General features: G+C 41.5%; 1 protein-coding gene across 1 annotated transcript; it reads left to right on the forward strand.

The window, feature by feature from the left end:
* Positions 1-600: 600 nt before the first annotated feature.
* On the forward strand, positions 601-22,384 carry EEF1E1 (eukaryotic translation elongation factor 1 epsilon 1). The gene is given in 5 exon segments (XM_027774894.1): positions 601-632; positions 634-689; positions 4,598-4,791; positions 9,130-9,225; positions 21,736-22,384. Coding segments are annotated over 5 exon segments (519 nt in total). The 3' UTR covers positions 21,877-22,384.

The following is a 22,384-nucleotide window of genomic DNA, read 5'->3' on the forward strand; positions in this document are numbered from 1 at the left end:
TTCTGCTACTTTTGAGCTATAGATTGACAGTAGAAAAAGTCTTTTTTTCCAATTCATCATTATAACAGTAAAAATCTCCTAATGGATTATGAACTCTGCTGTTCATTATCCTATGTTAGAGACTCCTAATAGGCGGTGAACTCTGCTGTTCAAGGTGATTGATCAAATTCACAGATTCCTGAGCCAAACTAAGGTGCATTTCAGTTTCCGTAAAATATTGAATAAACTTGTAGACTGCCAAATGAATTTCTGAGTTAACTCTGGCAACCAGGCCAACAGTCTGCCCTTTAGAAGTTGCGAGAGGCAGTCTACTGCGACCACCTAAACTGCTCAGCTCTTCGCTCCATTGTAAGTCCTGCACAGTTCCAGAGTGCAAACTTGCCAGCTCCTCTACCTGGTTCACGCCCCTCCCTCGGCCACGCCCTCCCTCGGCCACGCCCCTCTCTCTGATCCCGCCTCCTGGACTTAGACTCGCCCTCCACGCCCCCCTCGCTCAGCCAATCGCCGGTGACGTTCCAGGGGGTGGGGCTTTCCCTCTCAGCCAATGCAGGAGGCCCTTGCTGCCCGCGTCCCGCCCCTGCCAAAAGCTCCAGCTGGAAGATGGCGGCGGCCGCGGGGGTGACGCTGCTGGAGGCTGGGGCTGAGTAAGGGAAATAAATACAGCGCGCAGGGCGAGCGGCAGGGGAGAGGCACAGCCTAGGCGGCGCAGAGGGGACGAAGTGGACCGGAGCCGGGCCTGCTGAGGCCGGCCAGGACCGGGCAGGCGGGCCGAGGGCGTGTGAGGATGCGGGTGTCCAGCTCTCCACGTGTCGGTGCGCGCAGCCGGCTGGTGCCCCAGGCCTCGGCGCCTGCAGCCCTGGCTTTTGGAGACCGGGGGGAGCTCGCTTAGATCGAGCTCGGCCTAAACTTTACCTCCTGGGAAATTGTCATCCTCGCATTCTGGGGTTGAAAGCAGGTGCAGGAGGGGTCTGAAAGAGCCCCTAGATAGACCAACCGCGAGGCCCGATGTTTGGAGTTGGTGACCCGTTTGCCATAATTTTACTTTTCATTCATTTATTACACAACTTGTCCAAGAGAGCTTAGAGCGGACAGGTGGCCCTGTGCAGGGTCTGCAGCAAACGGACTTGCTCCTCTGCCCAGGGTGGTTGCTTTTAATGAAAAGTGCTACGCGGAAGGTGAATGACAGAGAATTCATAATGGGCGTTGGCCAAGTTGGGGGATTCAAGAAAGGCTTTCCTGGGATCTACCAAGGTCAGTGTGCGACGTACAAAGCATAGGAAAGTTAACACGATATGATGTTGACTGGCGAGGTTTAAAGGCCCAGGTGTCCAGAGCACTGAAAAACCTTTGTGTTTTATTAACGTCCTTGTTTGAGGTGGAGAAATGTGTTCCGGGAGGAAAATGGTTGCAAGAATACTGGTTTGGATATGTACTTTGTTTTTTGCCCTTTGAGTTTTTTTTTTACAAATGAAGTTTGTTTTTGTTCTTAATTTTTGCTAGTTTTTCATTCGATCCAGGTTAGCATCTTGCTTTGAAAGTAGTAATATTGTAGTTTTGCACAGGAATCCGAAGCCTGGAAATGTTAAGCAGTTTGCTTAAACTCAGCCCTCTGATACCAGAACAGGCACTGCAGGTGGCCTGCCATTGCATTTTTCTTCTGCCTTCATGGTGACTGCTGCTTTCCTCAGCCACTACTCCCTAGTGTGGCTTACGTTTTTGAAGCAACATTGCCAAGATATGAGGTTTGTCTTCAGATGGCCTATACCTTTTGTGAGAAACAGTCATCAACAATGCATTTAAAGCACATCAAGCTCTTTATTAATGGAGGAAAATGGTGAGGAGTGCAAAAGAGGAAGTTAGTTCCGATTGTAAAATGGATTTTTAAACTTCACAGAAAGCTACTATTTAAAGGATTAGGCTTGGAAAATTGTGTATAACCAATAAGTGATCAAAGATTAGCATGTTTGGGGCAATAAGTAAACCAATATGAGGAATGAACGCAAGGTAAACACAAAATTATAGTTTGAGGCCTACTGTGAAGGCTTTGGAGTTGATAATGGTTTATTTTGTTTTAAGAATTGGGAATTGATTTTTTTTTTTTTTTACAATTATTTATTATTTTTTTAAAATTTGCTATAGGGCACTCCAGTGCCTTAATCACTCCACCTGTTGCCCCCCATCTTAATTAAGGTATTTTAGGGCCAGCCTGTGGTGTGGTTGAGTTGCCTATATCCCACATGGCCGAGTGCACACAGTTCGGTTGTTGGACCCAGTAGCTTAACAAACACTTGGTGCATGAGGGCATGCCCAGAATCCCCAAAGGAGGGAGAGATGAAGAACAGCTTGGAGCATGACCATTCCCCATGGGAGTAACTTCTCTGTCTTTCCTCTCTTTTTTCTCCAGAGAGCAATTTGTTTTTCTCTCCTCTGGCAAATGTTTTTTAAAAATACATTTTAGCAGTGAGCAGCTATGGAAAGTTCCTATTTATGTGTATAGGGAGAGACAGGGATATTGTGATGAGATTCGGCTATTTGGGGGGATAACAAATAACAGTCAATTAGCAATAAGACTTTCTCTGTAACATAATCAGTAATAATGAAAGATTGGAAACAGTCTAGAGATCCCATTCTAGGAGAATGGTTCATCAAGTCATGATACATCGACACGCCGGGCTATTACTAATACAGCTGTTAAGAGCTATGGTAATGGGAGGGGAGACAGGTTTAGTTAAGTATGTTCACCTTGCTAAAATAGGGTGTCAGTACAGTGGACTTTCATTTTCTCCTATTGTACATATACAATTAAAAAATTATGTAATGGGATGTCGAAAAAGTCTTGATGCATTCTTGCACCAAATGGTGCTAGTTCATTTTTGGAAATATTGGAGTCATTTGCATCTGTGTTATTGTTATGTCATTTGACAGCTGACAGTCATAGCTTCATTCTAAAAAAAAAAAAGAGCAATTTGCTTTGAGAATTTTACAAGTAGAAGGTAGAAGACCACACTACCTTTTTCATCCTATTTTACTGTTTTACTTCCATAAAGGGAGGGACACGCATCAAGCGTATGAAAGGTTGTGTAAAGTTTACGGTGACAGTGCTCTATGAAAACGTAAGTGCCCGTGATGGTTCATGAAATTCTGTGCTGGTGATTTTGATCTCAGCGATGCTCCTCAGTCAGGGAGGCCCACCGACATTGATGACAACAAAATAAAGACATCGATCAAATCAAACCCACGTTGCATGACACGAGAGATTGCAGAAGCATTGAACATCTATCATTCAAATGTTCACCTTCTGGAGAAGGTGGGATCTGTAAGGAAGCTCAATATTTGAGTTCCTCATGAGCTCAAAGAATTTCATTTGGTGGTACTTACAAACATCTGTAACATGCTCTTTAAATGTTTAAATGTGAGGAAAACGATCCTTTTTTTTAAGGTTTTTTTTGTTTGGTTTTTTTTTTGGAGAGGTTTTTTTGCTATAGGGCGTGTGCACTAAGACAGAGAGAGACAGAGAGACAGAAAGTGAGAAATCACCCCCCAGGGGGATGGCCATGCCGCAATCCCTTCTCCTCCATTCTCCTCTTGGGATCTTAGGCACGCACGCACAACGTGCCCAGCATGAGTTTAAGCCACCGGGTCCGCGACTTGAACCGCAGTCGACTACATGGGAGTTCAGCAACATAGCCATTACGCTAACTGCTGGTGTCGGAAAACGATCCTTTTTTGATGCAACTGATAACTGCTGATAAGTGGATAATTTACGACGCTGTGGTGCACACAGCCTTGGTCCCAATGTGATGATTCGTCTCAGACAGCATCTAAAGCAGACATTCCTCAGAGGAAAGTTATGCCCTCAGTGTGGTGGGATTTTAAAGGTGTGTTTTTTGAGCTTCTACCAGGGAGCCAAGCAACCCATTTGAATGTGTCAGCAGTGGGACAGTTTGAATGAATCCATCATCTAGAAACACCCAGAGCTTGTTGATCGTAAAGGAGTTGTGTTCCATCACAGCACCCCAAGACCACACACAAGTTTGATCACCTGTCAAAAATGATTGACGCTTGGATGGGATGTGTTGCCACGCCCACCACACTCACCTAACCTCACGCTGTCAGATTCCCACTTGTTTCTCTCTCTTCAAAACTCCTTGCATGATATAACGCTCAATTCAAATGAGGGTGTACATCGGCATCTTGTTCAGTGTGTCGCTGATAAAGACAGGTCTTTCTGTGTGAGGAATTTTGAAGCTCACTAAAAGATGGCAAACGGTTATCGAATAGAGCAGACAATATGTCATTGATTCATCTTTGTTCTTTATATACATAAATGACCTTGGAAAAACAGAAGAGATCCGTGATAACGCTCTGATACTTAATAGTAACATTATCCTGATTTTTGCAGTGTTATTACCAGTTTCATCACTGAACATCTTTTATCCAATTACAAAGTACATCACTGCTGTCTTCCTACTTTTCATCTGCATATATAATTTAGTAACTTAAAGTCCTGGAGTATTTGCAAACACGGTCAAATGATTTCATCGATGATTTAGAACTTGCAGTCATCATGGACCTTTTTCTTTTTTTCAGACTCCAGTTCTTCAAACAAACAATGGCCCGAGTCTCACCGGATTGACTACGATAGCCGCACACCTGGTCAAGCAAGCCAACAAAGAGTATTTGCTGGGGAGTACTGCCGAGGAAAAGGCGATAGTTCAGCAGTGGCTGGAGTACAGGGTCACTCGGGTAGACGGGCACCCCAGTAAAGAGGATATCCGCACGCTGTTGAAGGTATGACTTCTCTTATTTTTTATTTATTTAATTTTTTTTTTTTCTGGAGAGGTTTTCGCTATAGGGCGCATGCGCTCGCCAGAAAGACAGAGAGAGACAGAGAGATAGAAAGCAAGAAATCACACGCCGGGGGGGATGGCCACGCCGCAATCCTTTCTCCTCCATTCTCCTCTTGGGATCTTGGGCGCACACACACACACACACACACCCACACACACATACGCCTAGCATGAGTTTAAGCCACTGGGTCCAGGACTCGAACTGTGGTTGACTACATGGGAGTCCAGTGACATAGCCATCATGCCAACTGCTGATCCCACTGGTCTCCAGTTTTTAAATTGTTTTAAATGTATTTTTTGCCCATGTTTATACTGGGCCATATATATTTTTATTATTTGATATTTAAAGTCTCACTCTAAAAATATTATGAGAAGACTTCATTCTTTTTTTTTTTTTTTTCCAATATTTTTATTTACCAGAGAACACGTACACTTGGTGGGTGGGGGAAGAGTTAAAACACTGCCCATAGAGGATGGTAGCATTACATTCCCTTCTCTCCTCCATTTTTCCCTCCTTTCGGGATTTTGGGCATCCATGCACATGTACCCGGTGTGTTTTTCAAGCTGACGAACCACCAGGACACAGACTGGCCCAAAAAGACTTAAATTATTTGCCAGAATTCCATGTCAGTGCTAAAACCTCAGTTGTAAGTTTAAATGCCTTGTAAGTAAGGTAGTATATAATTTTAAAAAGCAGGCACTACAGAATACTAACATTTGTTGAATCTCGGTGGAGAGTGTAGAGTTGTTTATTATGCTACTTGTTCAACTTTTCTGTATTATGAGAAAGTTTAATGATACATAGTTGAGAGGAAAAATAAAAATTAAGTAGAACTCTAGGGGGGGAAAATTTAACAGCCTCAGCAATGGTATAAAAAAGACTTGTCTATAAAAAGGGAACTTCAGACATTAGTTTTCTTTTGTGAATATTTTGAATGTGTGGAATTCTGACTTTTGGTAGAAAAATTTTATCACCCTCATCAACAACAAGCTGCCTACTCATAGTTCATAAAAACAACATTTTTTTAAAGAATCTTTCTGAGACATAGGTATGAATTATGTGTTTAGAAAAGACATACCACAGATTGGGTATTCCTTATCTGAAATATTTGGGACCAGAAGTGTTTCAGATGTCAGATGTTTTCAAATTTTAGGGTATTTGAATGTGTATAATGAGAGATCTTAGGGATGAGACCCAAATGTAAACATGAAATTCATTTATGTTTAATATACACCTTGTATGTATGATCTAAAAGTACCTTTGTACGTTTGTATTGTAACTTTTTTGTTATGGTTGGTTTTGATGCCGTAGGTGAGTGCATAGGAACACGTGAGAGGAAGAGAAAGAAAACAACCCCTCCCCATGGGGGCCTGTTCATGCTGTAATCCTTTTTTCTCAAGTTCTCTGCCTGTATGGAGCCTGAGCATGTATGCATGCCTTCTAAGTGTGCTTTTCAAAACATCGGGGCCAGGACTACAACCCTGGTCAGCCATGTGACATATGGCTTCCCCTGCACAGTGCTTAACTGCTTTGCTATGGGACAGTGTATTGCAGTATTTTGACTGCCCTCACCTGAGGTCATGTATGGAATTTTCCATTTGTGGTGTCACGTCAGAACTCAGACAGTTTCAGATTTTAGACCATTTCCAATATCAAATTTTCAGATTAGGGGGGTTTTGTTTGTTTGTTTGTTTGTTTTTAAGGTTTTGCCATAGGGCGTGTGTGCTTGCTGGAGAGACAGAGAGAAACAGTGAGAGGGAAAGTGAGAAATCATCCCCCAGGGGGTATAGCCATGCACAGTTCTTTTTTCTTCATTCTCCTGAGATTTTAGCCACACACCCATACATGCCCAGTGTAAAATTCAAGCCACCAGGTCCAGGACTTGCACTCCGGTCATCCATGTGGGAGTCACAGCACCTTACCCACCATGCCACCTGCTGTCCCCAGTTTACACATTTTTTTTGGGGGGGAGAGGTTTTTGCTATAGGGCTCATGCGCTTGCCAGAAAGACAGAGAGAGGCAGAGAGACAGAAAGTGAGAAATCACCTCCCAGAGGGGATGGCCACACCGCAATCCCTTCTCCTCCATTCTCTTCCTGGGATCTTGGGCATGCATGCACACATGCCCGGCGTGAGTTCAAGACACTGGGTACAGGACTTGAACCAGTCGACTACATGGGAGTCTAGCGACATAGTCATTACACTAACTGCTGGTCCCACAATGAAATTTTTTTGCATGTACTTAACATACCTTTTAAAAATTGATGGCTCTTGTCTGGACAATAGATAACAGTAATTTTTTAGCTTTAAGTGGCTTTTAAAACTACAGTCTGTAAGATTTTGGGAAAACGGGATATCTACACATGAAAGAATGACATTGAGCCCTTATCTGACACCATGTCCAAAAATTAACTCAATATGGGTCAAAGAGCTAAAAGTAAGACCAAAACCATGAAACAGGAAATCAGAGGGAGGAAGTTTCAGTCATTGGATTTGGCAATAATTTCTTGGATTTTACATTGAAAGCACAGGCAACAAAAGGAAAATTAATTAAAATATTTTTTACATCAAAAGACACAAACTGCAGAGGGGAAGGCAGCCCACAAAATGGGAGAAAATATTTGCAAATCATATCTCATAACAGCTTGGTATTCAGAATATATGAAGAATTACAACTCTACAACAAAGAAACTATCTAATTTTAAAATGAGGAAAGGACTTGATACTCATTTCTCCAAAGAAAATACACAAATGGCCAACAGGCATACGAAAAGATGATAAATCAGGACCAGCAGTTGGCATAATGGATATGTCACTGGAATCCCATATAGTCAACCCTGGTTTGAGTCCTGGACCTGGTGGCTTAAGGTGGCTTAAACTCACGCCGGGCATGTGTGTGCGCACATGCCTAAGAACCCGAGAGGAGAAAGAGGAGAAGGGATTGCAGAGTGGCCGTCCCCCCAGGGGGTGATTTCCCTCTGTCTCTCTGTCTTTCTGCAGAGCAAGCGCACGTGCCCTATAACAAAAACCTCTCAAAAAAAAAAAAAAGATAAATCACCAGTCATTAGGGAAATGCAAATAAACTCTCAATGCAAGTAATGGAATTACCATATGAACTAGCAGTTCTGCTTCTCAAGATATTTATGCACTCTTGTTCATAGCTGCGTTATCCATAGTAGCCAAGGGGTGGAAACAACTCAGGTATCTTTTGACAAATGAATGGGTAAATAAAATGTGGCCTATGCATACAGTGAGATATAATTCAGCCTTAAGAAGGAAGGAAGTTCTGACACCTGCTCCAACATGGATGAACCTTGGCATTATCCTGAGAGAAACCAGTCACGAAAGTACAAGCACTCTATAATACCACTTACCCGATGTATCTATTAGTACTCAGTTCATAGAAACAAAGTAGAATGCTTGTTGCCAAGGCATGGAGGGAAGGGGAAATGGGAAGTTATCTTGAGTATAGAGTTTTAGTTTGACAAGGTAAAACGTTCTGGAGATGGGTTGTACAACAATGTGAATATCCTTAACTCTTACCGAAGTGTATGTTTAAAAATGGTTCAGATGATAAATTTTGTGTTATGTATGTTATATCACAGTTAAAATGCTTAAAATACACACATACATATATATAAGTGCCACGTTATCAATGATTTGGAATTCTCTGAAGAGTTGGAAATCATTGAGCTTTTAATATTCATTAATTAAAAAGCATGAACATGATTTGCAAAATGTTTCCAAAAACAAACTGGACTCTGAAATGATCATAGATGGCATTTTGAATATCATTTTCTAATGTATTCTTATTTAAAGTAAAGTAAGACTAATTTTTATCCTATTTTTTAAAATGAGGTTTTGGTATATAATTTGTGATTTTTGAATGAGCTCATCAGAGAAGGGGCAGGGAGTGAGAAACTATCCCCAGGGAAATGATGACACCACAACCCCTCTCCTCCACTCTCCTCCTGGGATTTTGGACATGCACATGTACCCGGCATGATTATCAAGCCACTGGGTCTGGGTCCAGGACCTGAACTGTGGTCAGCCATGTGGGAGCCCAGCGCCTTAATGACCATGTCACCTAATGGCCCCATTGAAAGAATCTATATTAATATGAAAGATTATTTTATCAAATTAAATGTCAGTATTTTATTTTCTAATAGTCTCCTAAATGTTTTAAGACACATAGTACATACTTGACTATGTTATTCCTGTTTTTTAAATTCCTATCTTATTTATTTGGTTTTTTTTTTTTTTTTTTTTTTTTCCCTAGGATCTTAATTCCTATCTTGAAGATAAAGTCTACCTTACAGGATACAATTTTACCTTAGCAGATATTCTATTGTACTACGGACTTCATCGCTTTATAGTGAGTATTTGAGTAACTACTGGCTTTTTATTCTGCAGAATTCAGAATGATTTTTTTCTTAATTTGTCTTGAATTTCAGTCGAATTTGCATTTTCAACTTATCAAATACAATGAAAGGAATTATTTTTATATGAGGAATCTTATGCAAAAGTTTCTTCCACATAGCCATTTAACATACTTGCTTCCTATTCCTTAACCTACTCAGATCTTGACTGTGCTGCCCTGTGGACCACCATCAGTCCCTGGACCCCACCTTCATACACTCTACCTCTAGATCTTAATTCTAGTACCATGTCTGCTGTGCAGCTTATCCCAGATCTTTTAGTTGCTTACTCCTTAATCCTATCGTCATCCGAAGTAATTTAGTTTCCCCCCCTTTCCCAAATCTACATATGTAGTCATACGTTGTATAGAGGTCTATCCTGAAAAAGGCATCATTAGGTGATTGGTCATCGTGTGATTATCGTAGGATATATTTACATAAACCTCGATGGTATAGCCTTTTGCGACCACTGTCTTAGATGCCATCCATTGTTGGCCATAATGCCGTTATGTGGTACATGCTTGCATGCACTTTCTGTCCCAACCTATATCCCCTTTTGTGTGACTTTAGCTCCATCCTCTTAGGAGCATCTTCAGCTCCTCTGATCTTCTGTATAGCCACTTTTTCTCTGTAAATCCTAAATTCTTTTTTTTTTTTTTTTGAGAGAGATTTTCACTGTAGGGTGCGTGCGCTCGCCAGACAGACAGAGAGAGACATAGAGACAGAAAGCAAGAAATCACCCCCCAGGGGAGATGGTCATGCCGCAATCCCTTCTCCTCCATTCTCCTCTCGGGATCTTGGGCACGCACGCACACGCGCCCGGCGTGAGTTTTAAGCCACCGGGTCCGGGACACGAATTGCGGTCGACTACGTGGGAGTCCAGCGACATAGCCATTACACTAACTGCTGGTTCCCTAAATCCTAAATTCTTGACCAGTCCAATTTAATGTCTTCATTCCAAACTAAGCTCTGCTAGAGAAATCACAAAGCTATCAATTGGTGGCAGTACATATTTTTAACACCTAACCTCTCCTCTGCCCTCATACTGATCAGCTCTTTCCTTCCTGCAAGGGATACTTCCAGACCTTTCTCACTTTTCTCAAGGCCAGCTCCTCTCCCTTGCCATGTACCCTCAGCTCTGTTGTCACAGAGCTTCCCTCCTTCTTTCATCTAGAACATGGCGGCCATCCATTGGAGTCCCTTCTTCTTGCCCACCTGCTTCCACATCCTCACCCTTGTCTCTTTGTTTTTCTGATCTCAGAATGGATCACCGTGCCTTTTTCTTAGGCTAATCCATTCATCTGGCCTCTTACCTCAACACCCACTACACCCACCTCTTGTCCCTTTTCTGGATCTTGTCCCAGATTTTATTTCCTTTCTCATATCTTCAGGTCTGCCCTGTATCTCTCTGCTCAGCCTCTTAATTTTAAATTGTGTCCCATCTTAAATTTATTTGTGAGTAATGGTGATAATAACTGTTTTTTACGCTGTATAAATTTTTGACTCATTTCATCTTTATGACACTCCTAGGAGGTAAGTATTACTATCAGCTTTGTTTTATAGGCTAGATAACTGAGGCATAGGGACCCCAAATGCCTTCTTTGAGATCACCCAAGTAATTGGCAGAACCAGGTTCAGAAACTGGGTGGTTTGGCTTAATTACATTTATCTGTCTACTTAAAAACTTCTCTCAGCTCTCTGTCACCTCAACACCCATCTTTCTCACACTTTTTCCCATTCTGCACCCCAGACATCCAGGCCCTCTGCTCCTGATGTTCCCGCTCCTCTACTTCTCTATGCTGTTTACATGCGCCTCTCCCTATGATCCTGGGTGACACTGCCCTGGTTCTGGAATTCGTTCTTGGTCTGGGCTCCTGCCTCCAGTCTCGTCTGTTACAGCTCATCTGTCTTTTATTTTCCCTCCGTAATTGCCAGCGAGCACATGTGCTCTCCAGAAACAGAAAGAGGAAGCACCTCCCAGTGGGGCTTGGTCATGCCACAGTCCTTTTCCTTCCATGTCTCCATCCCATCAGGGTTTGGGGCATGCATGCTCACACACCCAGAGTGTCTTCTCAGCCTCCAGGAATGGAGTCAAACCACGCTCAGCCGTGTGGGATCTGGTTTGTCATGGACTGTACTTAACCACTGTGCTACAGGGCTTACCCTGGTACAGTCTATCTAAAGAAGACAGCTAAAGATGGGCTGGAGGAGACGAAGCGGGTAACTACTGAGGAACCTTTCTTACCAATCTGACTTTAAGAAAAGTTTTTTCTTCCACGAGCAAGAGAAAACAGAAAGAGAGAGACAGAGAGACAACAGATCGTCAACAGATCTTCACCATCCACCCCAGCCCCAAGTCCGGGGTTTGCGTGTCCCTTGCATGTTCGCGAAGGTCTCCACCGTACACATAGAACCTTCCCATGTGGGTCCAGTCACAACGCCAGGTTACCCCCGTCCTACTTTCCAACCCTCCGGAATGTCTTTCACTTCCTCAGATTGATTCAGTAGCTCCTTACTGCAGAGTGACATTGCAGCATGGGAGGCCCTTCCTCATTTGTCTTTTGCCTCTCTTACCAGCCTCATTCCTGTCCGTCTTTCACTGTCTCCCTGGAGTCTGCTCACTGTCCTTGGATCGCTCCTTTTTGTTCCCTGGTCCCAGCCCTTATCTGCCTCCCTATGTTTTGGTTCCGGCACTGATTCCTTGACTGAAGCCCTGTCAGGCTCCTGAAGCGTACTGAAGTGCTCTTCCTTCTCTTTCTGTTTGCGCCTCAGTCCTATAATTCTTCTTTAGAGATTTCTCTCTCTAAATTATACACTATTCCAGTCAAAGATTATAGCAATTCATGCTTGTAACACCACAGTCTGACATAGTTCCTGGCATGTGTAGACAGCCCTCCATAAACACTGAATACATGTTTAAACATATTTCTGTAGACTTTTCAAGGAGTCTTATGTGTATTTTCTTATTGTTGCCTATAATCGTGAAGACAGGAAGATAGTGTTATTATCCTAGTGCTTAGGAAGGTCAAGTGATTTTTGCAAAGAAACAGAGCTCAGTTTTTGGAAGAGCCAAGACAAAATAGATCTTCTTACTTGAGTGTCTTACTGTGTATGGAAGCCATGTCAGTGGCATAATAATATATGGTATGTTATTCTCAGGCTCCCTACTCAAGCAATAATCCCTCAGTTGGGATCTTCCTGACTTTATTAAGACTTATTCCTTGAGTTGACCAATGGCATGGTAGTTAAAACAGCTGGGTCCCACATGGCCAACCTTGCGGTTTTGAGTCCTGGACCTGGTGATTTGAAAAACACAACAAGCACATGTGCATGAGTCCCCAAAAGCCTGAGAGGAGAAGGGATTGTGGTGTGGCCATCCCCCTTGGGGGATAATTTCTCACTTTCCTTCTCTTTCTGGTAAGCATATACACCCTGTAGCAAACACAAAAAGAATTATTTCTCAAAGAGCTCCAAGTGATTGTCTTAAGTTCCATAACGTTATTGTAATGGCCCAGTGTGATCTTCAATTTAGCATAAAATTCTCTGTTATTACAAGTTTAAAATTGTCGGGGTCAGCAAATGGCAAAGTGATTATGTTGCCGGACTTCCACATAGCCCACCATGGTTCGAGTCCTGGACCCAGAGGCTTGAAACTTACACTGGGTGCATGTGTATGTGTTCCAAAATCCCAAGAGGAGAAGGGAGGAGAAGGGATTGCAGCATGGCTATTTCCCCTGGCGGGGGGTGGGGGGGGTGATTTCTCACTTTCTCTCTCTGTGTCTCTCTGGTAAGCACATGTACTCTATGGCAAAACAGCTCTCTTTAAAAAAAATTAAAAATTATTTAGTGAGAGACTAACACATAATGCCTACTATACTATTTTTTTTTTTTTTTGAGAGATTTTCACTGTAGGGCGTGTGCGCTTGCCAGACAGACAGACATAGAGACAGAAAGCGAGAAATCACCCCCCAGGGGGGATGGTCACGCCGCAATCCCTTCTCCTCCATTCTCCTCTCGGGATCTTGGGCACGCACGCACACGCACCTGGCGTGAGTTTTAAGCCACCGGGTCCGGGACACGAACCGCGGTCGACTACATGGGAGTCCAGCGACATAGCCATTACGCCAACTGCCGGTTCCCCCTACTATACTATATTTGAAAGGGACATAAAGCTGGTATAAAATTCCATTTTCAATGAAGTATTCATCTAATTGAAGAAATAAGACTCTTTTACATGTAAACAATTAATGGATTAATGAAATCCAGTGCTGATTTCTGGTCAAATATGTGACTATTTAAGAGACAGGAAACCACTGCAATCTAGTGGTTATGTGAACTTGAATCCCAGTCATGGCAGTTTGAAAACCACACTGGGCCCGTGTCCATGTGTGCACACCTGAAATTTCAGCATTATGGAGAAATGGAGAAGGGATTATAGTGTGACCTTCCCCCACTGAGGGGAATTTTCTCCCTCTCCCTGTCTCTCTCTCTCTCTCTCTCTCCAGTGAGCACACATGCCCTCTAGCAAATATAAAATAAAATAAAGAGGTAAAGTAGGACTTAGAATCCTGAAATTGTCAGGAAAATATCTCAGAATTTGGGTGGTTTGTCTATTCAAGGTCTTCTCATTGTTTTAGAAAACTCACTCTTGAGTTTGACCACAAACACTGCTCACGAGGAAGATGGTCGAGTGATTTCTCATCCCAGACCCTTTGGACTGTAAAAAGGCCTATTGGTAATTATGCTGGGAAAGCAGGAGCAAAGGGGGATGAATGTTCCCTGTCTTTAAAAGGAGTATGATTCAGTTTTAAACAGAAGAAGGAGCCTGGGGAAGGTCATGTCCCACTTTGTCCCCTTCCTGATTCTTCAGAGTGCCTTGTCCAGCTCAATACTTCTTGAGATGAGCAGTATTAAACAGCCATCCTCAGCTGCATACATACGTTTTAGGCTGTGTGTCTTTATGGCGAAAGTGTAATCTTTAGTTCTGGATGTCAGTATAATTAAATCGAAGTCATTGTGTTTAAGCGTGAAGAAGTTCAGTGGAAGCCGAAATACACTGATCACACCAGCCCCTTTTGATTCTATTCTAGGTTCAGTGTATTTTAGTAGCTTTTTGAATTTAGAGTGATGACATGTGGTACAACTTTACCTCATTTCAAAACGAAGAAGGCTTCCAGGATAAAGAGGATTTGCTGCTAAGGTATCTAAGCATCTCTCTCCTGGTGGCCAGCTTACAGACTTTCCATTTCAGGGGTCCCTGACTTGTTTTGAACAAGACTGTGCAGCCATGAGCATAGCTGCCTTCCAGAGGGCCCAAGAACAGCTTATATCCAAAAGCAACCGTAACAACCTTGCTAGCATTTTAAAAGTACATATTTAAATGTGACATGTTTTGAAATCGTTTAACTTTTTTCAGCTTTCTATTAGACTCGTCACCTGTAACCCTGTGCGTGATGATGGCCCACAGGCTACTGAATATCCTTCAGGGCTTGCAATAGCTGACTTCTTATAGCATAGAGCTGTCAACCTCAGTTCAAGTCCAGATGTGGCAGCTTGAAACTCACACCAGGCACGTGTGTGTGTGTGCCCCAAATCCCGAGAGGAGAATGGACTGTGGCATGGCCTTCCCCCCCCCGGGGGGTTGTGATTTCTCACTTTCTGTTTCTCTCTGTCTCTCCAATGAGTGCACATGCCCTGTAGCAAAAATCTCTCAGAAAAAGAGCAATTCAGGGCCAGCAGGTGGTATGCTGGTTAAGTTGCTAGATTCTCACATGCCATTCAGGGTTCAAGTCCCAGAACTGACAGCTTGCTTTTTCACTTACTGTGTATGTGTGTATGAGTGTGTGTGTGTGTCGCTTTCTCTCTCAGGTCAGATTTAAAAATAATAATAACAAGTAAGTAAAATATTTTTTTTAGAAAAGGAGTATGATTCAGTTTTAAACAGAAGAAGGAGCCTGGGGAAGGTCATGTCCCACTTTGTCCCCTTCCTGATTCTTCAGAGTGCCTTGTCCAGCTCAATACTTCTTGAGATGAGCAGTATTAAACAGCCATCCTCAGCTGCATACATACGTTTTAGGCTGTGTGTCTTTATGGCGAAAGTGTAATCTTTAGTTCTGGATGTCAGTATAATTAAATCGAAGTCATTGTGTTTAAGCGTGAAGAAGTTCAGTGGAAGCCGAAATACACTGATCACACCAGCCCCTTTTGATTCTATTCTAGGTTCAGTGTATTTTAGTAGCTTTTTGAATTTAGAGTGATGACATGTGGTACAACTTTACCTCATTTCAAAACGAAGAAGGCTTCCAGGATAAAGAGGATTTGCTGCTAAGGTATCTAAGCATCTCTCTCCTGGTGGCCAGCTTACAGACTTTCCATTTCAGGGGTCCCTGACTTGTTTTGAACAAGACTGTGCAGCCATGAGCATAGCTGCCTTCCAGAGGGCCCAAGAACAGCTTATATCCAAAAGCAACCGTAACAACCTTGCTAGCATTTTAAAAGTACATATTTAAATGTGACATGTTTTGAAATCGTTTAACTTTTTTCAGCTTTCTATTAGACTCGTCACCTGTAACCCTGTGCGTGATGATGGCCCACAGGCTACTGAATATCCTTCAGGGCTTGCAATAGCTGACTTCTTATAGCATAGAGCTGTCAACCTCAGTTCAAGTCCAGATGTGGCAGCTTGAAACTCACACCAGGCACGTGTGTGTGTGTGCCCCAAATCCCGAGAGGAGAATGGACTGCGGCATGGCCTTCCCCCCCCGGGGGGGTTGTGATTTCTCATTTTCTGTTTCTCTCTGTCTCTCCAATGAGTGCACATGCCCTGTAGCAAAAATCTCTCAGAAAAAGAGCAATTCAGGGCCAGCAGGTGGTATGCTGGTTAAGTTGCTAGATTCTCACATGCCATTCAGGGTTCAAGTCCCAGAACTGACAGCTTGCTTTTTCACTTACTCTGTGTATGTGTGTGTGAGTGTGTGTGTGTGTCGCTTTCTCTCTCAGGTCAGATTTAAAAATAATAATAACAAGTAAGTAAAATTTTTTTTTTTAGAAAAGAGCAATTCTCCCATCTAATTAAAAAAAATCAAGTTTAATGCTTGCAAACCAAGTGTGCTCATATTTACAGTCTCCTCTCTTCTGGCTTATGCAGGTCAGGCAGTAAGGAAAGGAAACACTCTAAAAAGGAGGGGGCTCGAATGGGATTTCAGTGCCAGCAAATTGAACAAATAGTTATAATTCCAAAATGCAGACTATTTGTAAGCACTGGCTACAGAGTTACTGAATTATGAGTCTAAGTGCCCAGGAGGGTGTTTGGTTAAAAGCGTTTCATTTAATTCCGCAAATTAAAATGAGGATTCCATTAATGATAGTTAACAATCTCTGCATAACTATATTCCTTATTTTGGATTGTACATCCTCCTTATGCATAGCGGCTAGGATATTATAATTAAAGATTTTTGCTGCTTTTCCCATACAAAATTGAGTGGGATAATTTGTAAAACTCCCTGTTGACTGTCCCTTTGGGTTCATACCGTGAGTCGAAGCCTTTTCTCCACCCTGTTCCAAGTGCAGGAAAGTAATCAGAGCAGTAAACACCTTTTCAGGAAACTAACCTCACAGGCTGCAACCCACACCATGTCAGAATTGCACGTGGTGTTCAGTGACATTCCTGGTAACTTGGGTATAAATATGCACAGAGGAGAAAACGACACTGGGTTTTAAATTCAAGGAAGGTAGATGGACGTCTAGATTGGCTACTCGCTCATATTCATCAGGTTCTTGTGCTTTATTTAATTTGGCAATATGCCTGTTTTTACTCTCATGCATGCCTTCATTTGTTTGTTCCCGTTATTAAATACTTATTTGTAATCAATTGTACAAAACATCAGTTAAGGAACCCTCAGGTTGTCAAATAATCTCACCGTATTTTGTTTCAATATGAGCCCCATTTTAGTTGTGGCTGACTTGTTCCAATTATGCGATCTGGCCTATCTTAATTCCCTTTGAGGAATATTACGTTGCGCTTCCTTTGTTAAACTACCCCTTAGTGTGGCTGTTGATTATAACAGCGGTGACTCACTGCTCTCTCCAAGCGATTTCACTGGGAGATAGCAGTCGCTGTGACCAGACTGCTTCTCAAGATTATTAAAGTCCTTTGTAATGTTATGTGCTGTTGGACTCTTAGATTGTTATCAACCATAATGTATTTGTTTCACAGTGTGGAGCACCAGTGGACATCGTGATTCTTTTAGAAGGAGGAGAAAAGTAAAAGAAATAGCCCCAAAATAGTCCAGGAACACTGGCCCTAAAGAATGTCCCAAAGGCGGCCTGGTGCCAGCCGGTATCACACCCTGGTCAGGAATGGGTCGCTTAAAAAGTGTTTCTCACATGTCTTCATGGAAAATGTGTGATTCAGAATATTATCTCTTTGGCTTCACAGTTCAAAGTAATTCTAGGATGCCAGTATAAATAAAAAGGAATGGTCGGTAGAAAGAATCAAGCCCCACTCTAGACACACTGGCATGAAGACCAGTAAGAAGCTGGAAACAGTAAGGAGAACAATCGCGCTGTTTCCTGCTGTAGGGTTGGAGAAAACGCTGGCCGACTAGGAAGGAATGATGGAAAACCAGCGTGATAAGTGAAATAGCCTAGGGAGGCCTCCTTTAAAAGCTTCATAAAAAAATTAATTTGGTAAAGGGGAAAAAAATCTGTCATTTTGTTTATAGCAATTTTCCTATATAGAATATCTACCCAAAAAGTAGCAGTGGTCACAAATTGAGGACAGATAGTGCTCTCAGGGGGACAAGCTCCAACGTTAAAGTATAAAAGGAAGTTAAAGAGGTAACCAGATCCTTTTGGAAAATCTCTATTTCTGGCGAAATATTCTGTGGGAAAATGAGTAAATTATCCTTTTGAAATCATCTTTAACATGTGAAATAGAACAAACAGTCTTCAGAAGTTGAAATCAATTAGTAAATGTGAGGAACTTGAGCACTCGGAATAAAACTTATTTTATATGTAGCTCGACTTCTAATTTGTACATTAGAGACTCCAAATGTGAGTTTTGAAGATGGAAATGACTCATTTTGCTTCGTGGTATACGTTGTTGTTACTGTCACTTTAAATAGTAGACCTAGCAGCGTGTTTGCATGTATGTATTCTGTGATGGCACATGTTGATATGACACATAAATACATTAAATGTGTGTTGCCCTTTTTACCTGGTTCAGAATCTGAGTGGGCAGTCCGAACATAGATCAAACAAGCGTTGGGGCTCTATTATTTGAATTGCTTTATTCCTGTGTACTCCAGTTCACTCTGAAAATAGCATTCCACAAAGTGGCTGAGTGGAGTCTAAAATGAAAGCACACTGGAAAGACTAAGATTATAAGAAAGAGGTTAGATTTGATCATCAGCGTATCAGTAGCTGGCATGAAATGCAATAGGAATAAAACTCATCCATTACCTCTTAGATTTGCAGCTGTATTTGCTAGTAATTAAGCTTTATAAAAATAGTACTTTTAAAAAAAATTGCTAGGGGACAGGTGGGGGCTCACCGAAGAGACAGAGAGAAAGGGAAAATGAGAAAGCAACCCCCTCTGGAGGAGGACAGAGATGATGATCACACTGCAGTCCTTTCTCCCCCACTTCTGCTTTCAGGATTTTGGGGGCATGCGCACACATACATGCGTACGTACCTGAGGGGTTTTCCAACTGCTGGGTCTGGTACTTGAACCTCATAGTCAGCCATGTCGAATCCAGCCGCCTTAACCATCACACCACTGGCTGGCCCCCTTCTCCCCCAAAATATATATTTTTTAAATCATTAGCAAAATTTGCATATGGTTAAAGATCTAGAAAAAGAGCAGATGGGTCTTTTATGAAATTTTTTTTTAATATTTTGAAATACTGATTGATGCTGTGTATTTCACAGATGATAAATCCCTACTATGTAAATCCACTTCTGCTTTCAGGATTTTGGGGGCATGCACACACATACATGCGTACGTGCCTGGAGGGTTTTTCCAGCTGCTGGGTCTGGTACTTGAACCTCATAGTCGGCCATGTTGAATCCAGCCGCCTTAACCATCACACCACTGGCTGGCCCCCTTCTCCCCCAAAATATATATATTTTAAATCATTAGCGAAATTTGCATATGGTTAAAGATCTAGAAAAAGAGCAGATGGGTCTTTTATGAAATTTTTTTTAATATTTTGAAATACTGATTGATGCTGTGTATTTCACAGATGTTAAATCCCTACTATGTAAATGCACCAGACAGGTGCTCCTTTTATTCTGAATGTAACGGGAGAAATGTAATTCTTCACATGTGAAGCCATGAATTCCTTTAATAAAAAACAATTTTTGCATTTAAGAATTCTTGACCAGTTTTTTTGACTAATGTATTAGTTTATTTTTATGGTTTTTTTTTTTTTAATCTTTATATGATAGTAGGGCCAGCAGGTAGCATGGTGGTTAAGGACGCTGGACTCCCACATGGCCAACCATTGTTTGAGTTCTAGACCTGATGGCTTACTTTCTCCCTTTTTTCTCTCTTTCTCTCTCTCACTTTATCGCTCTGTCCCTCTCTCATCAAAATAAATAATAGAGTTAAATAAGATAATTCTTTTTAAAAAAGTATGTCACGAAATGACTGTATTAAAGGTGAAATGATTATAGTAACATCTTTTCAATAACTCGACATAACCTTGCATCCTTTTAAACAAGATGAATATATTTTTTGTAGTTTGCTGTAGCAGCTTGTGTGTAGGACTCATGCATCACTAAAACCCAAAGCTTAAACTTGTATGTAAGGGGAGCAATGAGACTCAGTACTAACAACTTAAGACAATCAAGCCAAGAGATAGGAATTCAGTTAAACATCTGAGAATATACTGACTGCCTTCTTACTTGATTGTTAATATTACTTCATGTTCAGTCATAATTATCGCATCCCAGAATGGCTGTTCTTCGTTTCTGTTGATTTGATGTCTTAGAATATTCACCTACAGGCAAATTTAGCATGTGCTAAATTCTAAAATGCCACAGGATGTCCATCTCACTTTATATCTCCAGACCAGCAGGCAGCTGATGAGTTTGGACCATTCATGGGGTGAGCGAGTTTCTTCTCTGTGTAAACATTCCTGTCAGCGTTTTGGAGACTTGCAATATCTGTTAAATAAATGTGGAATAAACAGGGGAAAGAACGACACTTCCAACACATGAGCTCATGACTGTAAGTCGCTGCTCTGTTGGCTTCCTTTTTACCTGATACAAATCCCAAAGTTTAGCTTAGAGAAAAGTCTTTAAGTCACCTACTTTGGGACTTGAGTCTAATGAAAGAATGGATACTACAGTTTTTATTGCATGTTTCTCTAACCAGCTCTGGGCATTTCGTAGCTTGATAGTAAGTTCTGTGAATTGCTATATCCACTGAAACAGTTTAGCTTTATCGCAGACAGAATTTAGAAGGCCTGTTGTTCCTACATGTTTACTCAGCCCTTTTCATCTGCCACTAGAAATAGGTCTTCTTTTTTTTTTCCTCTCTCTCTCTCTTTTAATTTGCTATGGGATGTGTGTACTCATTGGAGAGACACAAGGAAAGTGAGAAAGTACTCGCCCCCCCAGTGGGGTATGGTCATGCCACAATTCTTTCTCCTTCATTTCTCCTTCCTGTTGGGATTTTGGGCACACACGTACACATACCCAATGGGTACATGCCCAGTTCAAGCCACCAGGTCGGGGTCTCTTACTATGCAGTCAACCGTGTGGGATCCAGCCATCTCAGCCACCATGCCACTGTCTGACCCCTAGCCTTCCTTTTTTTATTAAAGCAATAATCACTTAAACAGGTCACTGTCTTCTTGAGTGAGGTTTTGCTTCAGTTAAGTAGAAAGTCAGCAATAGTATACATACCAGTCATTTACATGGATAGGTGTGTGTGTGTGTGTGTGTGTGTGTGTGTGTATGGATGGATGGATGGATGGATGGGTAGATAGATAGATAGATAGATAGCGAGATGGATGTGTGGGTTTTACACTCTTCCCCAGTTAAGTATGTTAGTTATAAACCTCTTCCTTTTTTAGGTATGCTAAAATATATCAGAAAAAAAAGGATATCTTAGAAAATTATTCTCTTCTTCATCCTGTCTGATAAAGTAAAAAACAAACAAACAAACTCTGGGCCTCCAAATTCTGGTTTAATGTAAATTTTGCCTTTGTTGAAAACTTACTATTTCCTTATGAAGCACATCTGGTTTCAAACTCAACATAAAAGCATTAAACAAATAACAGCTAAAACTATCCAAGTGGCTGGAACATTTACTTCTATCTAAATATGTTGGCTTTTAAGAACTGCTAGGGTACTTTTTATGGGTTTTTTTTTCCAGTTTCTATCTCTTACTTAAGTGATATTAATAGCTGCGCTTATGTAACGTCTGTGTTGTATGTGTGTCTTTAATCTCTACTTAGGTTGACCTGACAGTTCAAGAAAAGGAGAAGTATCTTAATGTGTCTCGCTGGTTTTGTCACATTCAGCATTATCCGGGCATCAGGCAACATCTATCTAGTGTGGTCTTCATCAAGAACAGACTGTATACTAACTCCCACTAGAAGCTACCGTACAGGAGAGCGATTAAAAACGTTTTCTGTGGAGAGTGCATTGCGGGCGACAGGACTCATCTTAATTCATATGCAGCCCTTCTTCATGTGTTGAAATGGATAGAATGTTTAAAGTGTAAGCGTGTGTCTGTCTTATTTGTTCTAGTTGAAGTTTTACAGTTTTTTTATGTAAACATTCAACTGCTGTCAAACAAAGAAATCAAGTTGAGATCAAGTTATACATTGCCTTGTTTTTATAGATAAAATTTATTTTAATAAAAGTTGCAAATCAGTGGCTTAATCCTAAAAAAAAAAAAATTAGATCATTCTTTCAATGCTTGACATATTTGGCTATTTATGAACCTCTTTCATATTTTAAAATTCATTTCCCCCTTACGGATATTTACAGTAGTTTGTTTATCAAGAACTATGATAAATTGTGCCAAGGATAAGGAAAGGGAAGACAGATGGATTTGTTTTCAGATATTTATGTGAGCTAGTAAATGTGGTTGAAAAATTC

The sequence above is a fragment of the Tupaia chinensis genome, unplaced genomic scaffold (genome assembly GCF_000334495.1).
Source record: "Tupaia chinensis unplaced genomic scaffold, TupChi_1.0 Scaffold000048_1, whole genome shotgun sequence".
Classification (NCBI taxonomy): domain Eukaryota; kingdom Metazoa; phylum Chordata; class Mammalia; order Scandentia; family Tupaiidae; genus Tupaia; species Tupaia belangeri.